The 13041-nt window shown below is 45.7% G+C and overlaps 1 protein-coding gene across 6 annotated transcripts in view; it reads right to left on the minus strand.

The window, feature by feature from the left end:
• Positions 1-13041, minus strand: part of map3k13 (mitogen-activated protein kinase kinase kinase 13) — a 38009-nt gene that overhangs the window by 5359 nt on the left and 19609 nt on the right. For 3 of the 6 annotated variants that reach the window (XM_085249036.1, XM_085249039.1, XM_085249037.1), the window contains 12 exons: positions 6179-6882; positions 4673-4856; positions 4380-4571; positions 3562-3720; positions 3272-3430; positions 3061-3169; positions 2832-2941; positions 2595-2711; positions 2067-2228; positions 1162-1918; positions 1014-1084; positions 581-872 (listed from right to left, as the gene is read on the minus strand). In XM_085249036.1, coding sequence (XP_085105162.1) covers positions 581-872; positions 1014-1084; positions 1162-1918; positions 2067-2228; positions 2595-2711; positions 2832-2941; positions 3061-3169; positions 3272-3430; positions 3562-3720; positions 4380-4571; positions 4673-4856; positions 6179-6809 — 2943 coding nt within the window. In that variant the 5' untranslated portion in view covers positions 6810-6882. Of the gene's footprint in view, positions 1-580; positions 873-1013; positions 1085-1161; positions 1919-2066; positions 2229-2594; positions 2712-2831; positions 2942-3060; positions 3170-3271; positions 3431-3561; positions 3721-4379; positions 4572-4672; positions 4857-6178; positions 6883-7316; positions 7471-8626; positions 9318-13041 lie in introns of those variants that run through there. The other 3 variants (XM_085249038.1, XM_085249040.1, XM_085249041.1) reach the window with 3 other exon arrangements.

Consider the following 13041-nt stretch of genomic DNA (forward strand, 5'->3'; position numbering starts at 1 on the left):
CTGCTTGTGCATGGGGAGCAGCTAAAACCACTTGTTTCAGGCAGAGGATGAACTGATGAGCTGCAGGGATTTTTTTTAAAACTGAGAATCATTCAAAGCTACTGTAGCAAAGTTCAAAGATAAAAATATAGAATTAGAAATGAGCACATTCGGTCCCCTGTAAATGAATAAATTAAACATCAAAGTAAAATGATTTAATGCCCTACATACGAATACAGAGTGTGTTTATCAGTAGTGATAGAGCAAAGGCTTACTATTAATAAGTGATGTGCATAGTGTCACATTATTTCAGTCTATATGTAGAAGCCCAGCCCTTTAAACCATCTGAGAGCCTTTATTTGGCCACAGAAGTGCTTTCAGCTAAATGTTCATATCCGCATGCTAAACCCATTTTGGTAGTAATCCTTTAAACAGCCGCTCATGGTGGCGCTGGAGGAAATGTTAGGACACCATTAAAGTCAGAAGACCACATGGTCTGGACTCGTGTCTTTTTACAAAGCTGCTGAGAGCTATCTGGACTGAAGCGGTGGATCTTACCACCCTTCGAGCTACATCTGCATAGAGATTCACGCAAACTGACCTCGTAGCTGTGTTCGTCGGAGCACAGCTTCCCCAACGAGATCTGCGTCTTCACCCTGCGGACGGCACACTCCTTGTCAGAGAGGCCGTCTGACTGGGTGGAGATGTCGATGGGGATGTCCGGCGTGTGGGACAGCAGCTCGTCCAGGTGTTCCTCCTGACTGGCGCTCAGCCTCTCCAGGGGTCCGCTGTGCGAGTGGTCACTGGTGTTTCCTTCCTCTCCATCAGACACCGACAGGTTCTCTGAGCTGAAAGTAGAATAGGACTGGAAACTGCTCATACAGCGATGAGGTCTGTCAAGGAGAGCGGGGAGAAAAAAATGAAAAGAAAACTTCCACATGGTTACTGCAGCAGTTTCTTTTGAAAATGGCTCCTAGTTGATCTGCTAAAGATCATTTTCTTTTGCTGCAAACTAAATGACCTTCTGTATTCACCTCTGTCTCCTTGGAAACTCCACTTCACTATCCACCTCTCCCTCTTCTTCTTCGGATGACTCATCACCACCCTGAAAAAGAAGCAGTAACAGCTTTTAATCCCACACAAGCACACGTTACATACTCATCGGCGTAAAGCTCTGCTCACCTTCCTGAGCGGCCTGAGAGTGCGGGGCAGTGCAGAGGGCAGTGTGTGCGCGTTCTGGGATGCATCCTGTTCCTGCGTCTCTGTCTTCTTTGTGGTCTCTCCATCTGAGACTGTGTCTTTGTTGTGCGCCCCCAGAGAAGACTGGTTGCCCTCTTGGGTGTTGAGCAGCGAGTAGTGCGGCAGCTCTGGGTGGCTTGATAGGGGAGGGGTCTCCTGACAGTGTAGACAGCCGGGGAAGGGGTGAGCCTGGCAGCAGGGACATAAAGAACCAGCACCAGCGCCTGATGCAGGTTTGGAGCTGGTGGATGAAGTCCGCTGTCGCGTGTCTGCATCCACAGCGGTGGAAATGAGGTCAGGACTGGAGCCAGAAACGCGGCGCTGCATGTGGTCAGTTTGAGGGCTACGGAGGGCGGCGGCGGGGCCGAAGTATCGCAGGTTGTTGGCACAGTTGACAACAGCCTGCTCGCGACCTTTCAAGGGGAGAAAGTTCCCCTCCGTTTGAGGAGGGTGGTGGTGGTGATGATGGTGGATCGGTTGCTCCTGGAGAGAGTGGGTTTCTTCTGGTGCTCCAGCAATGGGTTTCAGCACAGTGGAGAACTCGCTGTGGCTTCCTTTGCTGTTGGCGCGGCGGTGACGAGGCTTGCTTCGGTACCGGGCTTTGCCAGGAGGGGTGGAGACCTTCGGGCTAGCAGACAGCGGTGAGGGCGACGGGAGAGGGTCTACGCTAGGGATGCCATCAGAGCGAAGCAGGTCTGGCCTGGAAAATATGAATTGTATTCAACAGTTCATTTAAGTATTTAAATGACACTCTGACCTGAACTGCGATAAATCACACATCTGCAGCTGAACCTACAGATACATGAACGTGTAACTTTTAATAGAGATAATACGTTTGAAAATCAGACCTTTTGGTGGGAGGCATCCCAGGTTTGTGGGAAATGCTTCCTTTCTTCTTGATGAGCTTCTCCACAGCGTTGGATCTAACGATCGGTCGGACTAAGTGGCGCTTGTAGCTGCCGGGATATTTCTTCTCCACCGCCTGCTCTCTCCTACGGTGATGCACAGAACTAGATTTAAGTCAGATCATGGGGGAAAAGCAGTCACACTGCACTTTAGTTAAACACAACATAGCAAACATTAATGGGAAGTGAAAAACATTCCTGACAAGTAAAGCTACATCGAGGAATCTGCAATAATTTAAGAAACTCACTATTTATGTACATCACGTGTAAGTCAAAAAAAGCAGAGACTCATAGGAAAAATCTAAAAATACTGACGATACCATTCAGATCATTTTTGTCACTCTAGCTAGCTGAACATGCTTTCAGTTCTGTTGCAGTTTGTTACTGGAAATGTTGAAAGAGGAAATACGGGCACAATGAGAGCAGGATACTAGTAAAGCACAGATATGACAAAAATGTTTATCGACATACTTCATCAGCTCCTTTTCTCGGACCTCCAGCTGCAGCATGATGGCACTGAGCTCCATGTAGAGGTTGTTGGCTCTCTCCAATTTCCTCTCATAGTGCTCCCGGATGTCCAGTGCATGCCTGAGAACATGCATGAAATGCATCCAAATGTTCAACTCCAGTAACTTCTGCTTTATGTACAAATTAAAAACCATGTCTTCTATTAACAAGCCACATGTCTGCTCTCTTTTCCCCACACACCTGAGTTCATCCCTCCTGCGTCGGATCAGCTCCTCGTCCAGCCTGTGGATGCAGGTGCCTTCACTTTTGATCTTCTCAAAATGCTTCTTCACCTCCTCCCTCCATTCTGCCTGTAATATGGACTTACACAGTCAACATGCAGCCAGAGCATTCACTGCACAAAGAATTACACTGCAAAAAGCACACAAAGTTAAGGTGTAGTCTTGCATTTCTCAGTATTGGTCCAGACCTGAGACTTAAAGTAGGTCTCCTGAGGAGTTCCCAGAACATCTGCAGAGGCGATGTCGAGATGTAGGAGAATCTGACGAAACGACGGCCTATTCCTGGGCTTTCCCTGCCTGGAGTTCATGAAAATCATGAAGGAAGATACACAGAGTATGTTTATGTTCTAGCAGTCATCATATTTTAAGTGATGTAGTAGAAAAGCTGTTTTTGCTCACCATGTCTGTTTCATGAGGATTTTAAACCCGTCCGGGCACGTGGAGGGGACGGGAAGGTGGAGACTGTTGCTCCCGACACCCCAAATAATGGCGGATGAGTCCACATCTTTGTAGGGAATCTCTCCAGTCAGTAGCTCCCATAACACAACTCCAAATGACCTACAACACACAAGCAAAGATGGACAGGTTTCATTGCAGAAACATGACTATTAAAGATGACACTTAAAACATCCTTTTCTATGATGTGGAAAAGCTAAACATTGCTTCATATTTCTTCATCTATTACTCACCAGATGTCTACTTTTTCAGACACAGGCTCATTTCTTATCACTTCTGGGGCCATCCAGGCCACCGTCCCCGCAAATGACATCTTTGTACTTTTATCACTGAGCTCTTTGGATGTGCCAAAGTCTGAGATTTTCACAGTGTCGTTGTGGGTCACCAAAACACTAAAAGATGCACAAAGAGAAAACACAGCAAGGTCAGTCTATTTGGTTAAGAGGAGTGTAAAAAGAAAGGAAAAAAAAAAAAAAGGCAGACAAAGCAGGATGAGTTGGCCCGGGGTTAAAACATTCAGGCTGATGATGATGATAATGCACAAGTTTTTACAGGGTATGAGCTTTTCTTTCTTTAGCACTTAGAATCAGTTTTAAGCCAAAACGACTTCGCTGATAGAGAAGCATCTGAATCACCCCATTAGTCGAATGAGTCTGACCTTTCCAGCACATTCAGACTGCTATTATTCTGCTGACTAATACAGTGTGCGGCACTGCTGCAGCACGATGATATTGATTAGAGATGCAAGCGTGCAGCGGGGATGAGACAGAACAATCTGTCATACTCTTACATGAAGACGAGTAGCTTTTGTTAAATTTGAGAATGGTATTTGAGTTAATGTCAGACTATTCAGAGCAGAAAGGATGGATTGTGTGAACACAGCACTCATGATGCACCAGGAAAACTATGCATTTCATTCCCACAAAAAAAAAAAAAAAAAAGAGTAAATAACTTAAATTTGATTTGGGTCTACTACTGTGTTTTCTCAACACAAATGTATAAGATGCTCCTCCGTCAGAAAGTTAATCAGCTTCCTGCCCGACAAACTCACTTAGGAGACTTGAGGTCTCTGTGGATGATCTTGTGCAGGTGTAGGTAGTTCATGCCGCTGGCAATGCCTGTGGCCCAGTCCACCAGCAGCCTTGGGGTCACTTTCCTCCCCGCTCTCAGCACCTCATACAGCTGACCCTGGGCACAGTACTCCATGATAATGCAGTAACAAGGTGCCTGGGTGCACACACCCCTGACACAGAAAAAAAAGACAGAATACATGTTAAACACACCCAGAGCGCCACCAGATGAAACAAACGCGTCACGCACAAGGGCGAGTGACTGTGGACTTACTTGAAGCTGATGATATTGGGATGCTTGAGCTTTCGCAGGTGTTTAATGTCCGTCTCCTTCTGTTCTCGCACCTTCTTGATAGCCACTTCCTCGGAGCGAAACTTGCCCAGGAAGACGGCACCCTGTGCTCCGCTGCCGAGCCACTGCAGCTCTGAAATCTCCTCGAAAGGAACCTCCCACATGTCTGAAATCAGGTTAGCAAGTTTTGTCAAAATGACCACAGCATCCTGGTACTTTGCAAAGTGTACATGATGAACTACATGTGTTCTTTAGCAACTTTTTTGTCAGTAATGTCAGTAATACTTGCTTTTCAGAACAGTGTTTTATAGGCTTAAAGCCCAAGGATAAGGATGTTTGTGTGTCTTTCATTTCGGTTTATATAAATGTGAAGCTACTCCTACAAGTTATGAAGAAGTAAATACTTCATATTGGTTTATAGCAGTGGTGTCCAAACCCAGACCTCGAGGGCCGGTGTCCTGCAGGTTTTAGATGCGTCCTTGATCCATCACAGATGATTTAAATGGCTAAATTACCTCCTCAACACGTCTCGAAGTTCTCCAGAGGCCTGGTAATGAACTAATCATTTGATTCAGGTGTGAAGACCCAGGGTGAGATCTAAAATCTGCAGGACACCGGCTCTCATGGCCAAACCTGCTCCATAGGTTCAGATACCTATAGGTACCGTCTCCATCACAGCAGGTCTCTTATCTTGTAAAACCTTCTTTCATCCTTGCTGCTATCCTTCTGTCCCCTAACACTCATCTCCACCCACTCCACCCTGCCTGTTCTCTCCATTTCACCCCTCTTGTGCATTGCCCGTCGCTTTGGATGGCTGGCATCGGGTACTTAAACACATCCACCTTCACTACTGACTGCATCTTTCTGCTTGCCTCCCTCTTATTCACACACATTTTGTCTTCCAATATTTTTGTTAAACCCTTGAATTATAGCTGAAAGTCTGCACTTTGATCACAGCTTTCAAATCCACAGTGGTGTAAATTTCCACAAATGACCACAAAAATACACCAGAAAGTACATATTTTATAGTTCTTACCAATATTTGTATAAATAAGCCTTTAGCTCCTATAAATGTCTTAGACCTTCAAATACTGAATCATGCTGTTTAAGTGGTTTTAGAAACAGAAGCTACGACCTCTAGCCCAGACTACGGCTAAGCAGCCACGAGATCCAGCCCAGTTCTGTCTGACCTCGACTCATATCCCGTAGCTCTCGTCCAGCCTGAGCGTGCAGCCCTGCGGCAAGGTGAGCCTACCTTTACCATGACCTCAATTCAAACTGACAGCTGTGCAGCTTCACTTGCAACAGCAAAGCGGCGAAGCCAGGACGGGCTATTCAATTACAGTTTCAGAATACATTAGGAGAAACAAGAGGGAATCTTTTGTTCGTTTCTCAGAAGTTTCACAGGTACGGGGACATCTGAATTAAACAAAAAGCATTTAGCGTGTTAAACTGATGCAAAACAGAAAGATAAAACCCAAAGTTTACCTTGCTGTTGTAGCTTGTATTCAGTAGAGTAGGTCTTCCCAATAATGTTCCACACAGGCCGCAGGCAGCCAAAGAGCCCCTCTAAGAAGCCTCCCGACCCAGGAGGGGCTCTTTGGAAGTGCAGCTTGATGTCATCAGGGTGATGCGGGAGGTTCGGCTTGCCCTCTCCATTGTGGTCCATTGGACAGTCCCCCTCTCCCATATGCTCGTCCATGCCGCTGCCACATCCAACGTGCTCATGGGATGCCGGCGACCCAGCTTCCTCGTGGTCCTGCTCCTGCAGCTGGAGCACGCTGTTGTCAAAGTGTCCGCCTTCGCTCCGAGTTGAGTCCACGCTCAGGGCTGCGTTTGGTGGACTAGTACCGCCCAACATGGACTCCTCATCCTGGCCAGGCGTCTGCAGCAGGGGAACGGGCAGGTGTGTCGGCGGAGCGAGGTCTGTGATGATCTGAGGAGGTAAGTTGGATAGAGGGGCCTGAGGAGGCTGCGGTTGGGAGTTAGGCGAGCTGGATTTCTTCATGCTGTCCCCAACCACAGTGAGTTTGAGCTCCTCCTTCAGCTTGCCCACCAGTAGACTTGGACAGGAAGTCCAAGAGAGCACCTCAGGGGAGCTGCCCATGGTGTCGTGCATGTGTATGGGCTGCCCAGTGACGATGAGTGGGACGTGTCCTAACACACTGGTTTGTCTAAATGCTGAAAATCACCTGAAGAGAAAAACAGAATGAGAAACTGTTAACTAGATTAAAAACTACAAAAACAGGAATGCAATTAAATACATTTACATAACTATAGTCACCTCAGATAAAACATAATTAAAGCTGTCTGCATGATAGGACCCTATTACGTCCTAAAACAGACATGAACACCTCTCATGTCCTCTATTAGATCTGCAGGGATTGACAGAGCATTAATGATTATTATTTTTAGCTACACAGTGCAAACACTGCAGGGTAAATGATGTTGGAAATATCAGAAAGGCATCAATTCAGTGCGGAAGAGACAACACTGCAGAATTAATACTAATAACTCATTTCTAGGAAACTTATAGGAAACAGTCGGCCGAAACCAATCACACACACCAACCGAGGCTTTTCTATTATCTCTCTGAAGCAGTAACACTGTAGACGGGATTAAAGACCTTGCTGTGTATTAGGACTGCTGAGAGGAAGACATCTGGCACGAACAGCCCATTCTCAGTCTTAAAGCCAACAAAGGCCCAGGCAGCCGTGAACACGGAGGGTCAGAAACCGACACAGAATCACCAGGTGAAGATCTTTACCATCCTAATGTGTCTGTGAGTCAGGAAGGGACACAGCATTTAAAAATAAACGACAAAAAATATGCAAATCCTCTGTATGCACTTTTATATTTGGATTTTGATATTGTGACATATTTGGTAAATGCACTGGTGCTTTTATAAAGCTTTTCTACTCTATTTAAGCACTCAAAGTGCTTTCTTTCTGCAAGCCTCATTCACCCATTCATACAAGCACCCTTTTCTATGTCTAACTTTATATAACCTGCTTGCTCTTTATAAAACTATAACTTTTATCCTAACATTTACAACTTGGGGTTTGGTGTCTTGATGAAGGCTATTTTGACATGCAGATTAGACCAGCCCTGCGAAAGATTAACGGCTTGTCCAGGAAGTACCCTGCCTCTCGCCCCATGACAGCTGGGATAAGGATGAACTGGATGGATGGATGGATGGCATAATTATAATTCTTTGTTAATTGAGGAAATAAAATACCAAATCACACTGACAAATTGCCTATTGCATCCACAAATATTACACAAATACTTCCACGTCCACTGATGGTGACGTGGCAAAAGCATAAAATCAAAATAATAATAATTTAAAAAAAAAACATTAAAATTTTGTTGTGTTACATAACACTGGCTCACATGATCTGAAGGTTAAGGTTTGATAGTTTAATAACACTAATCAGGAAATAAATCTGAAAGATCATCCAGCTGGTGAACCCCGAGTAGAGATCATTTCATCATGCATACTGATCCAAAGGTTAAGCACAAACATTCATGCTCAAGCACTTTTTGCCTGATAACATCAGGCATAGTTAAAAATTACCAGCAATTTTGCAACGTGACAAACAAAACTATTTATTACGCAACAACAGAACCAAAACTATCAACATTATTCACCTTCTGCTACCAATTTTGCAACTTTTAAAAGGATCGGTCATTTCCTAAAAGGCAGATTTTAAAGAGACTGTGGGGAACTTCAGGCAATGACTAATTTGAGTGCATTTACGACAGTAGGATGAAATATAATAAAAACTATGTTTGGATAAAAACATAAAGTAGTAAAAAAAATTAACTCCTGGTTAATTATTCAGCAGCAATTTCTGAATATTTTTAATATTATACTAAAATCTCTGTGTGTTTGATTACTACTCATTGCTTCTCAAATATAATATTATTTCTTACCTGTGCTGAAGCCCTTTTTCCTGCAAGTGTACCTACATTCATGATGTAGTAATTGGGTTTGTAGCCGCTCATATATAGCAGGTCAGTGTACCTGGACTAGAGGTGTTCTGTACGCACAGTGCATTTTTCCAACACTGCCACCAGGAGTTGCCAAAGTCAAAACCGGTCAAATCCTCCAGGCCGAGGCTTTAATTTGTTGCAAGTGTGCCGCACGCTGTGTTTTCAGACAAACAGATGGCCTTTTATCCACAGTCTGACTGTGTTCATCTACCCAAAAGGGGAAAAAAAGTGAATCAATCACTGTGTAAATGACACTTGAGCTTTTTCTCTTTTAAATCCACAAGGACAAAAATCCAATCATGCCTGAGCAAGCTGTAGAAAACAGAGGGTGTGGGAGACAGAGAGAGAGAGAGAAAGGGACATAGTGAGAAGCTGCACAGTGCGCACGGTCACAAAAGATCAAAGTCCAGGAGGGAGGAGACAGAGAGGCAGAGCAGTACCCTGGCTCTGTGTTACGTGGAAGGAGGACAGTCATATAGTCCAACTGAAGCCAGAGTGGTTTATGTTGCTCTCTGCAGCACGGTCGTAGAGCTCCTCCACTTGGCACGGGTCAAAGTACAAACAAGCCCTGATTACTCGGCTGCAGATAAGTTCTCTGCAGACAAAGCTGCAACAGACTGCCTGGAGTCCCGACTTCAAACTTAGTTTTAATCCCACTTTTATTCCAAGCTTCTGTTCAATGCTTTTTGCAAGTGTTCGCCAAAAGCATGTACTGTATCCGTGTATCTACTGGACGGGTAACATGAGTGGTGTGAGTGTGGGGCGGCTGCCAGGAGCTCATCTATAATGCAGGCCTGTCTCTAAGCAGGCTGCTGAGAGTGCAGGGGAAGGAGAGAATGCTCTCTCAGGTATCCAATAAATCCGTCCCTTCCAAAGCAGAGACAAACGAGCTGTACGAGCAAAGGCCCATGCTGTAATTCCACCTCACAAACGGCTCTCAGAGCTGGGCTTCTGACGTGGGCTTGCTGTGGGTGGATAAGGCTGACTGGACAGAAACATGCACAGGAAGACCTAAAAATTAACACCTTTTTACCTTTTTGTTTTTAACTAAATCTCTTTCCAAACAACAAGAATCTTTAGTGCCTTTATTCTACAAATCCAGCACCAAGAACAGGAAATGGACCTCTTGCTCTTTTCCATTAATCTCTAATGGAAGATCTCTATGGGCGTAGAATCCCATGAATAATGTCTGTGCTGCGGGTTTCATTTCCACAGGCATTTATTTACAGGACTTTCCGAAAGAGATCGTGACTGAGTAAAAGGACAAACCGACGGAGTGTTTGCACGAACTCGGTGCTGCTTCGCAGAAGTACACAACCCACTTATTTAGCAGAATGAGTAAAATAAAGAAAGAAAGGGAGGAAGAGAGGGAGAAATTATCAGAGGCTGATCATTTAATCCCTCTACAGGGCTCTAGAGACACGCTTGTCCAAACACAGACCCTATTCAGCCCTCCCCCTCAATTTATCCTCCACATAATTCCTTTCATTTCTTGCCTCTCTAAAGGTGACCTAAAGCCTAACAGATCATGACATGTACATGCATAGTATATAGATACAACCTTAAAAGAGCAGAGCAGCACTGCCGGATAAACAGCTCACTGCAATTGGTTATTGTAACGCTTCATATCCGAGTGCATACAACAGCTGGTGGTGCAGGGGGATCAGGTTCAGGGAGCACACATGCTCACACACACACACACACACACACACACACACAAACACGCATACACAGACAGACGCACACATGCCCAGGGCGTGTCTGGCGAGATCCAATAATCCCACTACTCCCAGCAATTCACGGGGGAATGCAGTTTTTTTTTGTATCACTCAGCAAAAGCCAGTATGGTTGTTTAGATCCTGCTTCAACACTCTGTGCCAGCAGGACGTTCAGCAATACTTTGAGCGTAAACGCACGTACACAGTCCACCCGCAAAACGCGGCATTGCGGGCGGCATCTGCGTCTCTGTGCTCCTCATTAAGAGAAGCCCTGCTGGGACCCATAGAGGGAACCTCCCTTCAGGTGACAGCTGCGACCCCCTGACAAAGAACCAATTTAGCCCCTATCCCACCACATCATTCACACGTTACCATGTCAACACAGCATCCGTCCTGACCTTCTGCTTCCAGTCGCACTCAATCTCATCCAACACTTGGAGAGGCTACAAGCGTGAAGGCTGTAGTTGTAACATGTGCTACCTTGTCTTGGACACAGAATGATATCTAGATCTGGATTTGGTTTTTAGAATATCAAGATAATGTCACTCAAGCCTTTTTTTGTTTACATTTTATACATATTAGCAAAGATGTGAACTGAAATAGCAACAAATCCTCTAAAAACATTCCAGGATACAGATACAGACGTGGATCAGCATCAAAAGTCAATCACGTCCAACTTTAGCCTAAACTCACCTCCGTTAAAACCTGAGCAATCCCGCTAACAAGCAGACAAACTGAACCAATCACGTCAACTCGTCCACAGAGGTCACGAGGACGAGGAAAACCATATCATTCCACTGATCAGTTCTTCAGCTTCCTTTTGAACAATAAGATGTCAGAAGAGAAGTAAACATCTCACTTGATGAGATACTGGAGGTTCAACAGCTGCCCTACAAACAAAATCAAATCGCACACATGCCTACAGCACAATGAGGCACAGCCTTTCACATCCGGTCATTCCTGAGAGCTCATTTCTGGGAGGAAAGAAATACCTGCAACAACAGAGCACTTTCGTGCCTCCCACTTCCCTCTTGTCTTGAAACAAACATGAGTGAGAGACAGATGGTGAGAGCAGCGCTCGTCTTCACTGAGCATGTGCTCGTCTTGGTTATTCTGGGTCATAATTGAACAGCTGAACTCTGATGTCTGTGCTTGTTTCTCTCCTCGGTGCACTCTATGGACTTTTGCGGCCTCTGCTTATCTAGTGACTAAGCAATGGTGTGAAATTTGTAAACATGCTGCTCATATATTTCCATAAATTCCTCGGAAATGTGAGCTGCCCGGTCCTGATTTGATAGTCGGGGATGTGGTCCGACGTGTAAATCAGCTTTCGCTTGCTATCAAGGCCTGCCAGAGGGGATTGGACAGGCTGCCGTAGGTGGGTGAAAGTAATAATCTGCTGGTGTGGGGAAGAGCTGTGGAAGGGAGAAATAAACGAATCTGGCACAGCGCTCGGGCATCTGCCGTCACACGGCTGACATTTCCCACTAATACCCTTTTTTCATATTCTGATTCCCTCTGCTGACTCACCTGGGCGGACTTAAAATACCTGTTATTGGCCGAAGGCGAAAGCGGGTCACAGAACAATAATCCCTGCCCGTTTACCTGCCTGCTCAGGGTCTGACTGGCGTTGCTGGTCGAATAGGAACAAGGTCGAAGCTGCCGCTAGAAGCCACAGGGAAAGTGCCAGGTGGGATCATGTGTAATTGGGTTTGTTGTGAAGACTAGATTGAGTCAGGTGGAGGAGGAGGAGGAGAGGGGAGGTTAGGTGCATGAATGAAAGTGGCAACGAGAGGCGATGAGTAGGAGGGAATGAAGAGTGAGTAAAAACAAACCCGAAGAGTGTGCTGTCAGCATTCAAACCCTCCAGATGACCAACAGAATGAGCACGACTGTGAATCATTAGCACTCCAAACACACACACACACACACACAACTTGTGCCTCAAATAGCCTCATCTGGTACAAGCCAGAATCGGAGAAAATAAATAACTGAAGAAAAGCTTGTGCGCCATCGACACGTCACACTCTCTCCCTCCAGCCTCTTGGCAAGGCTGCAGACAGCACTGCAACCAGGACACAATGCCTAAAAATCTGCAACTATCTGGCATATGCTCCTCTGCAAAACTCTCAAGGCTTCAATACGAGCCTTTCTAGTCAAGCAGACTCTCTGCTCCCAGTGATGCTTAGCAATAAAAGCTCTACAGAGGTCTATTTATGAATACTAACCACACTCCCACACACACACATCCAGATAGCTGATGAATTCGAACAGACAGAGAGGGATGGTGAGGCCAAGGAGACAGTGGAGGGAGAGACTGGCTCAGAGAAATGTAGATAAAGGGGGAAAAAAGCAGATTAAGAAGGCAAAAGGGACCAAAGAAGCTGTGAATGAGGCAGATAAAAAGGAGGGTGGACTGCAGAATGAGTGAAATCAGAGGAAAAATTAAGACGAAACAGAAAAACAGACGTTTTGCTGTTTTCCGTGGCTGCTCGCGGCGCGAAACTGTACCGACCACGCTCCAGTGGGAAAGACTCCCAGAGCGACAACAAAGGACACAAGAGGAGCCGGCTCCATGTGAACCGGGCCTGTCTGCCCTGCACGACCAGGAGACAGCGGCACGCACGCGCACACACA

The sequence above is a fragment of the Mchenga conophoros genome, linkage group LG16, assembly GCF_057382185.1.
Source record: "Mchenga conophoros isolate Kocher_MC1m ecotype Shallow Benthic linkage group LG16, M_conophoros_male_GT1.1, whole genome shotgun sequence".
Lineage (NCBI taxonomy): Eukaryota > Metazoa > Chordata > Actinopteri > Cichliformes > Cichlidae > Mchenga > Mchenga conophoros.